The 15,525-nt window shown below is 37.0% G+C and overlaps 2 protein-coding genes and 1 pseudogene across 2 annotated transcripts; 1 reads left to right on the top strand and 2 right to left on the bottom strand.

The window, feature by feature from the left end:
- Positions 1 to 54: 54 nt before the first annotated feature.
- Positions 55 to 6,098, top strand: LOC107040477 (prostaglandin E synthase 2). Its single transcript, XM_015260574.1, has 5 exons — positions 55 to 372; positions 451 to 525; positions 3,521 to 3,855; positions 3,932 to 4,043; positions 5,686 to 6,098. The coding sequence occupies exons 1-5, from the start codon at positions 85 to 87 to the stop codon at positions 6,046 to 6,048; spliced, it is 1,173 nt and encodes a 390-aa protein (XP_015116060.1). The 5' UTR covers positions 55 to 84; the 3' UTR covers positions 6,049 to 6,098.
- A 1,642-nt stretch (positions 6,099 to 7,740) lies between these two features.
- Positions 7,741 to 9,063, bottom strand: LOC107040446 (annotated as a pseudogene).
- A 349-nt stretch (positions 9,064 to 9,412) lies between these two features.
- On the bottom strand, positions 9,413 to 15,087 carry LOC107040478. Its single transcript, XM_015260575.2, has 7 exons — positions 14,949 to 15,087; positions 14,715 to 14,867; positions 14,515 to 14,645; positions 13,424 to 13,556; positions 11,105 to 11,227; positions 9,973 to 10,056; positions 9,413 to 9,894 (listed from the first exon to the last, which is right to left on the bottom strand). The coding sequence occupies exons 1-7, from the start codon at positions 15,079 to 15,081 to the stop codon at positions 9,497 to 9,499; spliced, it is 1,155 nt and encodes a 384-aa protein (XP_015116061.1). The 5' UTR covers positions 15,082 to 15,087; the 3' UTR covers positions 9,413 to 9,496.
- Between the last annotated feature and the right edge of the window lie 438 nt (positions 15,088 to 15,525).

The following is a 15,525-nucleotide window of genomic DNA, read 5'->3' on the forward strand; positions in this document are numbered from 1 at the left end:
GTGCAAACTAGAAGCGGGCGGTACAGCCATCTGTCGTTTTTTTCGGGAGTTTTTTTATCAACTGGGGCTCGTTAGCTTTCAAACATGGCTGTGTTGTGGAGATTCTCGAGAGTCTCGAGACATTTATTGCTTAGAAATACGGGATTTTGGGAGGAGAATATTGTCAGGGCATTTCGTACTGTTGTGCAGGAACCGAAACCCACGAGAGGAATTTTGAAGACGTGTTTGATCAGTGCTGTTGTTGGGAGTGCTATCGGTGCAGGTTATGCCTTCCGGAAAATCGAAAGGGACAGGAAACATCTCGAGATGGAGGGGCACGAGATTGCGACGGAGATTCTCAAGTATAAACCTCCTATACCGGCCTCGAGACAGGTATTAATTATGACTTTGTGATTTTGTTTAGGATTTTATGGTTTATCGGGTTGTGTCATTGTTTTGTTTGGCTTTCAGGCACTTTCTCCGGTGGATTCCACCGGTCTGAAACTCACGCTTTTCCAGTATCAGACGTGTCCCTTCTGCTGCAAGGTAAATAGATGAATATTTTAGGATCTGTAATTGACTATTTAGCAGAGTAGTGGGGAAGTGAGGTGTATCAATTCCGCTTAGAGTTCAGTTTTTGCTGATTTTTGAGAAATGTTTAGGGTAAACAGGTCAGTTTCTGGACGGGGGTCAGTTTCCGGACAATTTCAACTTGCATTGAATTCCATACATAATAAAATGGAAATTGTACTGATTATTTTACCCTTCAATAATATTATTGGTGTATAGGGAGGGTAAGGTAAAATAGACCCTTCTGACTTTTTTAAAANAAGATCCCGATGAAACCTTCGAATTGATATATGATATATCCCCGCTGATTAAGTATAAACTCTTGATAAATTACAAAAACTGCCATTTTCTAGGTGTGACAAAACATAAAAAATGGAAAAAAACTGTAATAAATTGATGAAAATCCAATTAAATCGCATTTTTAATACACCATTTCGAAAAACAGTACATGTTCTTCAAAATGATGTATAAATATCTTTGTTTAAGCCACTTGAAAGCATCGAAAAATCCATCCGAAGTTAATTTTTCAAGTGAAACATGAAAATTCACTTATCGCCTAAAACTCTCATAACTCAATGAAAAATGGTCAGAATTGGATGAAACAGACATCACTTTGGAACTCATTTAATGAGCTTTCCAAAGATTATACTATATACATGGTTCATACAAAAGGAAAAAGAACTTGAGCATAGAAACCAAAGAAAAAAGCCTTGTAACGCTCACGGATCTTTTACTTATGGATTCATAACGTGTTGAATTGTTCATGAAATGGAATAATTTTATTTTTCAATTGAAAGAACAATGATTCCTCTTTGTGATGAGCTTAGACTGGGCTCAATTGATAAGTCTGTTTTTGAGTTATGAATATTTTTAAAAAAGTCCAGTGTTCATTTTACCCCACCCTCCCCTAATCATGTGATCAATTTTTTTTCTGTTGATCGACATTTAATAAATAAAAAAAATATGACCCAGCCGTCCAGAAATTAGGGGTTTCGGCTGCATTCAATTATTTCTTCATTTAATTATTCTTTGTTTTGTTATTTTGACTTCAAATAATTTTTCTCTGCTAATTAAAACATTCGTGAAGGTATGGGAGCCAGCATATCCCCATTTAGGTGATTCTTTCATTTTAGATCCTACTACGAAAATCAATTACACGTTTATTACGATTATACTTTTCTTTTTTCATTCGATTGAAATTCAGCATAACATTTTCCTTTTTCCCCCTCTGGGTCTCCCCCTGGGCCATGCTCTGGACTTTGGATTTTGCTGTTTCATTTCGTTTTCCATTAATCCATTCGCAGAATCGTCTCCCGCCAAAACTTCTCAATGATTTAATTATTCTCATCAGTACTCCCAATGATAAAAAATCTGTTAACAAACAAAAGTTATTAAAAAAATAGTTGATAATTTGTTTTTTGCTTTAATTACGTCCAACAGTCGTTTTTCGACTGTTTCATTTTGTCCCACTCTCCCCTACTTTCTTTATTAATTTTTGGACTCGAGCCAATACTCATTGGAGTCTATGACAAGAAAGAGAATTGCGCCAGTTTAAATCGAAAGATCAAAATGATCATAATGTTAAGAACATCAAACAGGACGAAATTTCATGATTTCATATGCTCAAGAGAAAAGAGAATAAATACCGCGTGAAGAATGCAATTCCTCGAACACTCGGTCAAATCAATTCAAAAGACGAATGATCATTTGAAAAAAAAAATGCTAGAGAGGCAACGAAATTTTTAAAGAAGGTTCACGTATGAAAAAACTTCAAAGCCCGAGGCATTCCCTGGAAAATTCAATGGGATTGCCATTGAATATGAGTTTTCCGATCGTTTCATCGAAAAATTCCGCAGGTTTTTTCGCGTTTGTTTCGGATAGGAATGTTTAATAGAAAATATTGGCTAGGAAAAATCAATGAACCTTTATGTTCTATACAAGTTATTTTGTTGAGTTAGTTTCGATGAAAATTCCTCGGCGTAAATTTTTCTTCTTGTGTTTAATGCGAGTCGAAAAAACAATACATTGATAAAATGCTAAGAAAGTTTATGTCAAGAAATTACCATAGAATCATCGAAGTCTATTGACTTTCTTCATAAAAGATTTTATTGAACAATTTTAACAAAAAAAGACACCCAGAAAAACTGTCAAATTTGCTATAGAATCGGCGAAGAAATGATGGAATTTTTAATAAAAATCCAATCGATTTTTTCCGATGAAATTTTTGGGTTGTATTTTCGTGAAAATTTTCCTATTTTCGTTAGATTTCAGGACATTACGTATGACAAAATTTAACAGAAAGACCAAGCGAATTCTATTGGATTTCTATTGAACTTTCTATTTGTTTTTGGCCGCATCTGTTGCAATGTTCAATAAAAAATATTCTACAGAAGAAGTAAATAGAATTCGATTTTTCTATACAACTTATTCTATTGAGATATTTTCTATTGAACATTCCAATGAAAAACTAATAGAAAGTTCCATAGAAATCTAACAGAATTGTCTAGTAAATTGGCAAGAATTTTCTATGAAATTCATGGATCGCCATCAATCATTATTTTCGTAATATTATGAGCAGTTGCATCTTAAATAATAATAAAAATAATAATAATTATTATTATAATTTAAATTGTCAATTGACTATTGAGTAAATAATTCTAAATTCCATAAAAGGATTTTTCGCTTAATCAAATGATCGTCTTCCAAACTCAATTATTAATTGGTAAATTAATTCAGAATTTCTATATTTAATTGATGATTAATTTAATAATTAAAAAATTGTTGGGTAATATTGACCAGTTAACTATTGCAGAATTTAACTTAATTTAAAATTGACGATCGTAGTCATCTGACCGAAGTCTGATGAAATTATTTCATACATGAGTTATCAAAGACTCAGTTTGAAATTGCCTCATTGTACTCTGCAACTCCCTCATCGAATTATTTCCAATCGATTCGTTGTTCCGTATAGGTTCGAACCTTCCTGGACTATTACGGAATCTCCTATGATGTTGTGGAGGTGGACCCAGTGCTCCGAAAGGAGATAAAGTGGTCGAAGTACCGAAAAGTTCCGATATTACTTGCGAAAGTTGATGGCGGATATCAGCCGCTCAATGACAGCTCGATGATCGTATCGTTATTAGCCTCCTACCTCAACGACAAGAGTCACAAGATCAATGAACTTGCGACGTATTTTCCCAATATTGCTGTCAATGATGAGAAAGGTTACAGAGAGGAAATAGTCAATAAGTATTTTTTGATGTATCAGGGATCTGTTCCCAAAGACAGGACACTCGACGATATTGTGTAAGTATTCTTCAAGCCCAATGTTCCATTGAAAAAAAAAATTTCTTCACACATTCCGAATCATTACATTTTCTAGGGAGGAGAGGAAATGGAGACAATGGGCAGATGACGTTTTTGTCCACACATTATCTCCAAATGTGTACAGAACTATTCAAGAGGCCTACCAGACATTCAATTGGTTCTCTGAGGTAATTAAACTCGTTTTTACTTTGAGTATTTTTTGTATGCCCACGCCTTCACAAAACAAACGAAATGCTCGACCCAAGAAAGAGGTGCCCAAATCATCCAGTTCTGGGTTCTTCATTCAAGTCGGTGTTGTGTTAGAATCTAACTCAAAAATTACAGGCGGCTGTATCTACAATACAGCTGTAATTGTACGTGGATACGTCCATGGTCTTTCCTTCTTTCTCGAATTTTCTAGAAACTCCTTGCATTCCCTCGAAGTTTCTAAAAACTCCTTGAATGTTCTCGAATTTTCTAGAATCTCCTTGAATTCCCTTGAATTTTCTAGAAACTCCCGGAATTCCCTCGAAATTTCTAGAAACTCTTTGAATTTTTGCGAAATTTCAAGAAACTTCTCGAATTACCTCGAAATGTTTAGAATTTTCTAGAATTCCGATGGATGGCGCTGCACATAAGGATCTTTTCCCAAAATAACCCCCCATATTGAAACCATAGACGTATCCATGTCAAAAACATTCCGGAATCGAGAATATTTAACTAGTTTGTTGCACGAAATTTTTTCATTCTAAAAAATAACGTCACAATGCCGCCGTTCCTGAACGGTTATAAGCTGTCCATTCTTCATGATTCATGGCAAGAAAATACAGATGTAATATTCATTCTATTCTTATATTCAACAATAAAAAAGTTCCAATTCTGATACTGAGGAGGCGCAAACAGAAACAAACTATTGCGTGGAACAAGTCCCAACTTAATAGCAACAAAAAACCTGTTGCTTCAAGAATTTCGTTGAAGGAAGACTCCGATGAGTCTTGAACATTAAATCATTTTCAAACCCGTTTTTATTCTACAATAGAGGCGTCGTATAAGATACCTCTCTATAAGATACCTCGCGCTGCGAGCGCTCGAGACCAACCCCCACTCTCGGCACTTTTATCGCCTCCCGAATATTTTTGTTCCATGGGATTCTTATACGATACCTATGGCCCCGGTCATTTTTCAACGGGAAGAGAGTAGTTATGAGGATCAAACGGTGTTAAGGGTCAAACGGGAGGGACAAACGAAGTGATCATGAGGGTCCTATGCCCTTAAGGGGTCACACCACTTTTTTCAAGTAATGAAAATATGCATCGATTTTTTTTTCACTGTTCCCATCGAAAAAAATCGTAATTTTTCGCCTGTGATTATTCTCGAGTTCACCAACAATCCCCCAACATCAGCTGCCATTATATCACGCGGGGGTTCAGAGAGGAAAGCGAACGCGGGTGATACAAATTCAAAACATTAAACACATATAAACTGATTAGTTATCGATATTTTTTCATGAAAAATGGAAATTTCATTGAATTCGGGCGCAACGAGCGTGGTATCTTATTTGAAACTCGCTGATCCCTATTTTTCTCCTCTCTAGGGGTGCGCGTAGTGGGGGCATAGGGGTTCCCGGAATTCCACTCTCCTACTGTCCCTAAGGTATCTTATACGAAGCCTCTACTGCATTCATTCGTAAAAATCGAAAATCTCCATTCAAGTGTCACATTTCTCAGCTCAACAAATTTTCCATTCCGTGCTTGAATATGGAACACTCGCTTTCTCCCAGGGATGCAATGATTTTCACATCCACTTAAAGAAAAACCAAATTATTCACAGATTGGACGATGGGACGAATATTTCCCTGCATGGGAGAGAGCCCTAATGGTAAACGTGGGTGCTCTCGCCATGTGGATAATCGGGAAACGTCTCACAAAGAGACATAATCTAAAAACCGACGTGCGAGAGTCCCTCTACGACGAGATCAACACCTGGTTGAATGCCATCAGTGCACGAGGCGGACAATTCATGGGAGGAAACAACCCAGACCTCTCGGACCTCGCGGTCTACGGCATTCTGAGGAGCATCGAGGGGTGCGACGCCTTCAAGGACGCTCTGCAACATACCAATCTGAGTACATGGTACTCAGCAATGTCAGAGAGAGTGAAGAACCATAGTGGAAGTGCATTATTGGAGGGGTAACGATAGTGTACAATGTATTAGATATAAATAAAATGTCTTGTTTCATTCTACGTCATTTTATTTCATTGAGACACTGTTACGAGTCCAACAATTATGATTTGCTACGAGTTTTCATTGGATATTTTATGGACACTTTTAGGTCTATTGAAGTTTATCGTTGGACTTCATGTTTTTGGAGTCCCTGAACACGAATGTGTTGACTGTTTCTGCGAGATGTGGTTAGTTTTGTTTATTTATAACAATTTAGTTGTTTATAACGCCATTTCGCGGAAACGGTTTGAGTTAGGCAAAAAAGTTGAAAAAAAATGTTCCTCGTCCAAAAATCCATATTTCGTCCTATTATTTTTGGTTTTATTTTTTGTAGTTATCGAGTCATCACCTCTGAAAACAGGTCGCGGAGAGCGGAGACGTGCGCGTGACCCTTCGCGCATTCAGCTCAGGTTACAATGCAAGCGGCTGGGAATGAACGAAAATAGTTGAAATAACAAATGTTCCTTAGTAAAAAATACATAATTATTGTCTTATAACATTTTCCCCTAACTTCAACGGTTAACGAAATAATTTCATGGAAATGAGGAAAAATAGCTCCAATTGCCATCCCACGCGGTATGAAATTCAAGTTATCTTGGTCAATTTTGCAATTTGCCAAATCAGTAGCGAAGCGGTAAACCGGGTCAAGTCAATTTTGACTTGTGGTCAGTTTTTGATGAATATCTCGGAATCTAAGAGAGATAGTAAAATTTTTGTCATGACCTTTTTTATAGCTCTTAATTGACTCTACAAAAAAGGTCATGACAATAATTTTGCCATCTCTTTAAAATTCCGAGATATTTGTCGAAAACTGGCCAATAGTCAAAATTGACTTAACCCGGTTTACCGTTTCGCTACTGAAATTGTGAAGTGATGCATCTTCTACACCATTTTCTGACGAATAGTTGACATGATGAACTTCTTTCTTTTCTCCCATTATTTATGGAAATATTTGAACAAAAAGACGGCGAGTACCGTCTAAAACATCGCGGAAACATTATATGGAATATTCGACGATCTTGTCAGTCCTCAATTCGCTCTACAAAAAAATCTTATTACGAAAATTTCATTATCTCCTTTAGATTCGGAGATATTCCTCGGAAACTCAGCTAAGGACTAAATCAACTTAAAGCAGCTCTACCCTTCGGCCGGGCTGCGCTGTACTTTCGGATATTTTCAGTTTTTAAATTTTTCAACTAAATTGCATGGAAAAAATTTGAAAAAATTCATACCCAGTCAGTATTATCTGAATTAAATTTCGCAAAATATTGATATTCTTTCAAACATTTCCCTCATAAATAAATAATCAAACTTGTTTGCAAAACCTTAGTTAATTTTTTATGAGGTGTCAAGAAAATTCTTGATTTTTTCACATCTAATGAAAAAAAATTCAGATTTTAATCTTTGATTACAATGGAAATGTTGATTTTCACATAAGACACTGGGTTAAATCCTGATTTTTATATATTTCTTCTTTGAAAAACCAAGACGATAATTAAATTGAGAAAAAAATTAGAATTCCAAATCTAATCGAGTTTTCTGCAATTTTTTTGCAGTTTTCAATAATCTTTGAATTTACCGTAAGGGTAGAGCTACTTTAAGCCGTTTTACCGCTTTGCTATTGAATTAATAACTCGTTTTCGAATACCCCGAGACAAAATGCACACAGGAACTTTCAACTCAGATCTTCATCCTCTTTCATCCCCTAAAATGTCCATCATTTTGGGCTATCCTCCGTGTAAAAGACCAAAAGTCCATGTATAACTGGAGCCGAAGATTAAAATTAAAACTTGAAAATCAGTATTGGATTTCATATGGCAATTTTCGGTAGTTTAACATAAATCCACAATTCTCCATATCCGTCGATCCACCTGGAACTGGATTTGGAACGATGTAGAGAGTGGAAAAAGCGCTTCTTTTTGATTGGAATCCATTCCCTCAGAATCTGTCTGTGTCGTAACGAGCTCCAAATTTATCGGAGGGATTTGGAACTATTATGTAATTGTGGGTGCAGTTAAGACCAGACTGTGAGTAGTCCTCACGAGCGGCTCTATCAATAACTCCAGAATCTCCGGAAACTGTAAATGATGTTCTGTGTGATGGGGACCACTCGATGTAGTATCCTAGGACGGGACGAATGCAGATTTTGTAATTCAAATTTTGTAACTGGCGTGTTCCAACAGATGATTTCCCTGCTGTTGAAATATGAAAAGATGTTGCATCAGTTTGGAAAAATATCAAGAGTCGATTGATGGAAATTGTTTGCTTAGTATTTACCTCGAGGATTGGGCATAGTTCCATAATCTAAACTCATCACAGTGCCAGAAATAGCTTCGTAATACTGCAAGCAACCGCTCGGAGCTAAAATTGGGGGAACAAATTATCTGACGGATGATGTATTATTTTTAGCGATGTCGTAAATTTTGCGATTATTTACCTTTCCACGGCGAGTCATACGCTATCTGCTGGAGTCTTAGATTCCACCTACGAGCGAATCTGTAGGCAGCATTGGTGATCACTGTGATGCTAATGGGATTTCTACCAACGAAATTCACGTACACTGAGCAGAAATCACTAATTATAATTCTATAATTCTACTATTTGAGTTATTTTACGTTTTCAATAGACGGGCATTAGTTAGACCGCCCTGCATGGAGGGAAATATTCAATAAAAATTACGGAACAATTTACGTAATCCACAATGCTAAGTTTTACGGAACTGTCAGGTAATTATTTTTTATTTTTAACGTAATTTGTCACAAGCTTGTGACTGGCCATCGCCCGAGGGCCTTCAGCCTGGGATTTATATATTATATTATATACAAGAGATTCGATCAATTCTGATGCATGAAAAATTATAAAACGCATTAAAAATTGAAGCTACACTATCCAGCTTTCGAATGGCGTTGGCGGAATTGGATTATCTGTCACAGTTTTGGAATTATCCAGTTTTAAACAGAATCATGCGTTTTTGCTTGGGTCCATATTAGTGAATTTTTTCAAGTGAACCATTCCGTAACTATCAACGAATATTCATTTAGTCATATTCAACTCTACCATTTGTTAATAGTTAAGGAATCTCGTTTGGAATGAATGAATCAGTCTATCAGTGTACTGCGTATTGCGAGACTGAGACGAGACCAAAGATTTCCATGTTTATTGAGACCGAGACCATCTCTCCAAAGTATTGTCTCGTAGTCTCTCGCGGCATCACTATTGCTATAGAGTGGTCATTCTTCTCAGTCGCTTCGTGATGACGAGATGCACTTGAGAGTGCATTGCGGGAGGAGGGAGGGGAATAATATTTAACGTATTGAATTGAATATGAATAAAATATCTTGTGTCATTCAACATCTTTTTATTTAATTGAAAAACTTATTATTAGTGAGCCGGCACCAGCGGTCTCTCTCAAATCCTCTTAGACTTCGCATGCCAATTGTCGATAATTCAAAGTAAATCCGCGATTTTCCACGTCCACGACTTCGCCCGGAGCTGGATTTGTTACGACGTATAGAATGAAACAAGCGCTGGTTTTCCTCTGAAATCCATTTCCACAGAATCGATCTGCGTCGTAACGACCTCCAGTTGTATTCGAGGGATTTGGAACTATCACGTAATTGTGGGTACACTCGGTGCCAGACTCAGACAAGTCTTCGTCAGCGGCTCCAGTAATAAGTCCAGAGTCTCCGGAAACTGTAAATGATGTTGGGTCTGGTTGAGACCACTCAATTGTACAATCCCCCAACGCCGGACGAACGCAGATTTTGTAATTTAAATTCTGCATTTGTCTGGTTCCAATAGATGTAGTCGTTGGGACTGAAATACGAAGATATAATTCATCGGTTTGAGACAATTTGGAGAATCGATTGATGGAAAATGGTCTCGATTATTTACCTCGAGGATTTGGTATAGTCCCATAATTGAAACTCATCACAGTCCCAGAAATGGTTTTATAATACTGCAGGCAGCCACTTGGAGCTGAAATTGCCGGAAAAATCATCTAAAGAATTCTTTATTACAGTAGACTCCCGTTAGAGTCACACTTAAGGAGCTGTTGGGGAAGTGAATTCGGAGAATGCGACTGTATTCGCCTTCGATAAAATAAAAATACTGAATTTTTCTTGTTATTTTATTGATGAAAAAATGAAAATATAATAATAATTATCATAGCAATTAAGATATTATAATGACCAATAAAAATAAACATTCATTAGTTATTATTAATAATTAATTATTGTCATGTGGATCCATTTTTCAATTCATTTAAATTTTCACTCGATCAACTAACTAATCAAATTTTAACTCATTTTACCACAATAAAAGTGTAGGCAGTGTCTATTCACACGCTCCACGGTAACTTTGACCGTGGATATACGGGACGTTTTGCCGTGGATTCAAGGTAATTTCTACCGTGGATATATGGGAGATAGTGGACCCTCAACTTTTACTTCTCAAATTAAATCTAGACAATAAACTAGACACATCGAATCTATTGATAAGTGATATGGAGATAGTAGACCAGTAAACAATTTTCTCGAATACGAATATCAGTATAGATTAACGCAAATAAAAAATGAAATAAATAATTGACTAAACGGAAAAAAAATAAAATAAAAGATGAAATGAATAGTTTTTTACATTTTATGTGAACGATTTCATAACCATATTCATATTTGTCTAATGCGATTGAGAATTAATTATTATCCCTATCTCTCTAATATGTTCATATATCTATAAGTTCATATAGGGGTTATATGAGGGTCATATGGGGATCAAATTCTACAGTCGTCAAATCCTTTAAAAATAACAATAAGAATATCTCGCTGTATTATAAAAATCTAAATCGACTTCTGGCAATGAAAATTTGGTACTCGAAATTAAGACTCCAAAATGAAGGGTCGCAAGGGTCAAAATAAGGGTCAGAAGGTCAGAAGGAACGTGGAGGTCATATGTGGGTTGGCGAGCGGAGTGAGCAAGGAGCAGCCCCCTAATTTGTTATAATGTTGGAAACTTTAAAATGTTTTACCTCGCCAAGGGGAGTCACACGCTATCTGCTGGACTCTCAGATTCCATTTACGAGCAAATCGATAGGCGGCATTGGTGATCACAGAGATCGTGATAGGATTATTACCATTGAAATCCACATACACTAAACATAAACCAATTGACGTAATTTTGATTTTTGAATCAGCTCACGGTTTTACTACACACACTGCGAGAAAAAATTGTTCTGCCGACAAATTATATGTCTCCCTGAAGAAATCTTTTGTCGTGTTGAAGCAATTTCCTTGTGGACAAAAAAAAAATTCCACCAAAATATGATAATTTTCGTAGTAGTAATTGTTCACGTGAGACGTTTATATATCTTTTGGCTAAATACATTCGTTCTACAGAGAATTATATGAATCTTCGGTTTTATCAAGTGAATGTTATTGAGTACTGTACATCTTTGTCCAGTAAACACTCAACATTTCCATGGAACAAATAGTAATTTCAAGAGAAAACTACAATTTTCTTGCCGAAAACTGTGCAAAACTAAATAAATTCGAGGGGACAATTTTTTTTGAGGAAAAGAAGTATTCTTTCCTCGTCAATACATTCTTCCTATGGTATAAACCTATAGAGTTCTCTCAGATCAAATGATTGTTGTACAATAAATTATATATTTTTCTCGCCAACAGTTCGAATTCTTCTAGGAATATTTCGATGATCACGACAAACTAGTATATTTCGATACGAGTGCGGAATAAGTGCTTTTTGGCTCGTGGGAGGTTCATAGCACGAGCCGAAGGCGAGTGACTATAAGTGAGACACTTTTCCCATGAGTATCAAATGATATTTTTCTGTACTGCTTCTCACGATTTCTCGTCTGAGAATTGGTATTGCATACTTCCCAAACTCGAAAACTTGAAAATCACTACAGAAAAATCTTGTCCCGGGCTGCTGCGATGGGATTTTTTTACTCGTGTGGTTGACCATTTTTCATTAAAGAAAAGAATTTATATAGCGTTCCACATCTTTGTGACGTCATAGGAAATTAGTTGGATAGGATTTGGATGAGGTAGGAGGGGATCCGGGATTATTCTCTTTTACGCAACACGAGTAAAAAACCCCATCGCAGCAGCCCGGAAAAATACGATTTCCGTACTGACCTTCACTTTTCCCAGTCCGGAGATTGGTACCCTTCCCCAAACTGGCAAAAATGAAAGTTACTACGGAAAAATATCATTCGCGCTTTGTGCCACAGGAGTTTTCGATTCGTGTGATTGGCAAGCCTCGTCTTCAGCTCGTCGAAACCGCCAGTGGCACTCGACGTGAAATATAATATTTCATCACACTGATAGAAAAAGTGGAACGATTCAGTTGCACCAAACGAGGCTTTTTAACTGTTACCGCGATTCGTTAATAATTACACGGAGAGAAATATTCAAGAAAAATTACGGAACATTTCACGTAATCCGCAAGCGAGAATCGTTTTCAGTGAATTTCTATAGGAAAATAAGAGAATAAATCTGAAACGTTCAGTAAATTTTCGGGTCTGTCACCGAAAAAATACGAAAAAGTCACGTAATTTTTCTGAAAGTTGTAAAATCTAACAGAAACTTCAAGACTTATTATGCCTCAAAACATGAAAATTCTTGGATGTTTAAGAATTTTTACGAAAAGATCCGGAAAAATTACGGAACGTGTTGTTAAAATCTCCTCCTCACGGTGACTCATGGCTAGCCGTGAGGCGTCGGACGGATGAGTAATTTTTACGGAATAGATCGTAGAATTTACATGATGATTGACACTTTTTATTGAATTTTACTTTGCTCCCAGATTACGTTTCGAAACGTAATTTTTACGTCTTTTTTCTGGTAATTTTTATTGAATATTTCTCTCCGTGTAACGAATCGAGGTAATAGTTAAAAATCCTCGTTTAGTTCGACTAAACCTTTCTATCAGTGCACAATGTGTGGAGAAGGGACGTTTTAGGCACGTGAATCGATATTAAATTTCTTTCTATCAAGTTGCTTAATTTCCCTCAAGTAAATATGTTCCTCTCCCTCAAACATTCTCACGTGGAACATATAGTTTTTCGGCACAGCTAATTTTTTCTCTCAGTGCAGCCCCTGATTAGCTCCTCAAATTTTGCTTTGGCTTGGCAATACCCTATCCATGAAAGGCAACGTGCAGGTAGAAGGTGGGGTAAAATGAATTTATCGAAATCTTTGATATGCACTCGCCAAATGACACAATTTTAACGGACTTAGTCTTGTTTTAACGATGGCAAAGAGCGCTTACAAACAGTTCATTTCACCCCACTTTCCCGTTACTTTGATTTAATTTCTAAAAAACTCACTATGTTGACCGACATTCTCTCCACAAATACGTGGGACTCTTCTAGCAGATCCAGTCACTAATAGGAAATCCAAGTCGCAAATGCCAGAGGCGTTCGGTTGAGCCAAATTGAAATCCAGGAAATCAATCCTTAACTGGAAAAAAGAGAATACACAAGTGTAATCTTAGTTCTTTTTTCATTTTTTTTTCTTTTCATCAAGAACATCAAACAAAAAAACATAGAAAATTTGAGCTGAGGAAATTCTATAGAAAATATCCCAAAAAATAAAAATAAAATATCTCAATAGAATGAGTTATATAGAAAAATCTAATTCTGTTGACTTTTTTGATAGAATATTTTCGATTGAACATTTCAATAGAATTAGCCATGAACTAATAGAAAGTTCAATAGATATCCTACCGAATTGTCTAGCTAATTTACTAGGTTTTTTTATTATTTTTTTTCGTGATTAGTCACCCATGAGGGAAACCCCGCCGCGCCGTTTTTCTTTAATTACAATTGACTAGCTAACCGAAGGAATAAAAAAAATTGATTTTGTCAGTTGAAGTGTCCGACGATGGCAAAGAGCGCTTACAAACAATTCAATTATAGGAGTTTTTCGAACGACATATTTCCCAAAATTCCTAAAGAAAACAAATTATGTCGGACAAATTATTTCGGAGAAAAAAAAATTTCAAAGAGAAGTAGAATTTAGAGAGAAAAAATCCCGCACCACCCAGGCGGGATTCGAACCCGGGTCTCCCAGTTACGCGCCGGGCACTCCCAACTAAGCTACCGGGAACTACGGAAATCCTCTCTAAATTCGCCAGACAACACCACCTAACTACCTTTAGGCATTAAATCAATTCAAAGGGAATTAGAATTTAGAGAGAAAAAATCCCGCACCGCCCAGCCGGGATTAATTATTTTTTCCCATGTTAAATGAAATTGCCGATGACGCGGCGTTGCCGGGAACTCGCTAATCGCGCCCGAGCATTGCAGAGTGAATTCGGCAACGCTGAAGCCTAAATAACACGGCGGGGAATCCCCGCGGAGGTGACCAAGTTCGCAGGGTCGCGTCTGGTGACCGGACTAGGGTTAAAATTTCGTACCTGACATATATTTGTGGTGCAAGGATACACCGTAATCATACACCGTTCGGCTCCAGTATGAGCAGAATAATATCCTTCATTCACGAAATACGTGTTATTGATATTTGTAGTGGCTCCACATGTCTTTCGAACTGAAAGAATTAATAATTAATCACGCAAATCATTCTTCCATCGGTCTCGAAACTTCCAACTGTACATACAAGTGCAACAAACTCCCAAATTAGTCGCACATGATCCCGAAGGATTCCCGCCATACTTTGAGCACTCTCTCTTCGTGAAACACGTTCCATTAAACGAATTCGAGCCAATGCACTCGGAGTTTGCAAAACGTACGACACTGAACAGTGGGAAAACTAGAATTCAAGGATTAACAGCGTTAGAAGACGAAACAAATAGTCGGATTATCCCCGAGGGATGCATCCGCCAGAACTTACATCTTGCCTGGCGATCGCTATGTTCTTCAACTTCTGACGGGTTATCATCCCCCAGGGATGTTGTCCAGGTCGAGGTCTCACCGGTAACAATCGTCGTGACGATGACAACAAAACTAAAAATCCACCCCAACATCTTTACGGTCTCTCAACCGTCAAATGATACATTTTCTTCAAACTTGTCTCGACGATCCAGATAACGGGAATAGTTTGCTCAACAATCACGGCAATTAGCGACTCTTCGCCTGGTAAATTCAATAATGTGACGATAATTTGGATAACTGTGCTTTGAGTACCGCTAGTATATGTAACTAATGGCTCCGTCCATTGAGCAGAACATGAATACTCATCACGTTTTGTGATGACATGGAGTCTATGATCAATTCTTTCGAAAGTTCCCTATTCTGCGGAAACAACAGTTTGCGAGAAAATAATCATACACGGAGAGAAATGTTCAGTAAAAATTATGGAACTCACAGTTCGCTCACCGATTACGGAATCGACTCAGAAAATTTAAGTGACGGTAGCGTAATTTTTTATAGGAGATTCAGGTAAAAATCAGGGATTCCCATCAATATTA

This window comes from Diachasma alloeum, unplaced genomic scaffold, assembly GCF_001412515.2.
Source record: "Diachasma alloeum isolate Michigan unplaced genomic scaffold, Dall2.0 Dall_scaffold_00336, whole genome shotgun sequence".
Classification (NCBI taxonomy): domain Eukaryota; kingdom Metazoa; phylum Arthropoda; class Insecta; order Hymenoptera; family Braconidae; genus Diachasma; species Diachasma alloeum.

What these genes read in the sequence shown, in the direction of transcription:
- LOC107040477 (XM_015260574.1), top strand. Translation starts at nt 85, where the DNA reads ATGGCTGTGTTGTGGAGATTCTCGAGAGTCTCGAGACATTTATTGCTT. An exon ending in CGTGTCCCTTCTGCTGCAAG is followed by an intron (nt 526 to 3,520) that starts GTAAATAGATGA and finishes TGTTCCGTATAG; the next exon opens with GTTCGAACCTTCCTGGACTA. An exon ending in AGGACACTCGACGATATTGT is followed by an intron (nt 3,856 to 3,931) that starts GTAAGTATTCTT and finishes TACATTTTCTAG; the next exon opens with GGAGGAGAGGAAATGGAGAC.
- LOC107040478 (XM_015260575.2), bottom strand. Translation starts at nt 15,081, where the DNA reads ATGTTGGGGTGGATTTTTAGTTTTGTTGTCATCGTCACGACGATTGTT. An exon ending in TTTGGGAGTTTGTTGCACTT is followed by an intron (nt 14,646 to 14,714) that starts GTATGTACAGTT and finishes TAATTCTTTCAG; the next exon opens with TTCGAAAGACATGTGGAGCC. An exon ending in GTGTGACTCCCCTTGGCGAG is followed by an intron (nt 10,057 to 11,104) that starts GTAAAACATTTT and finishes CGGCAATTTCAG; the next exon opens with CTCCAAGTGGCTGCCTGCAG.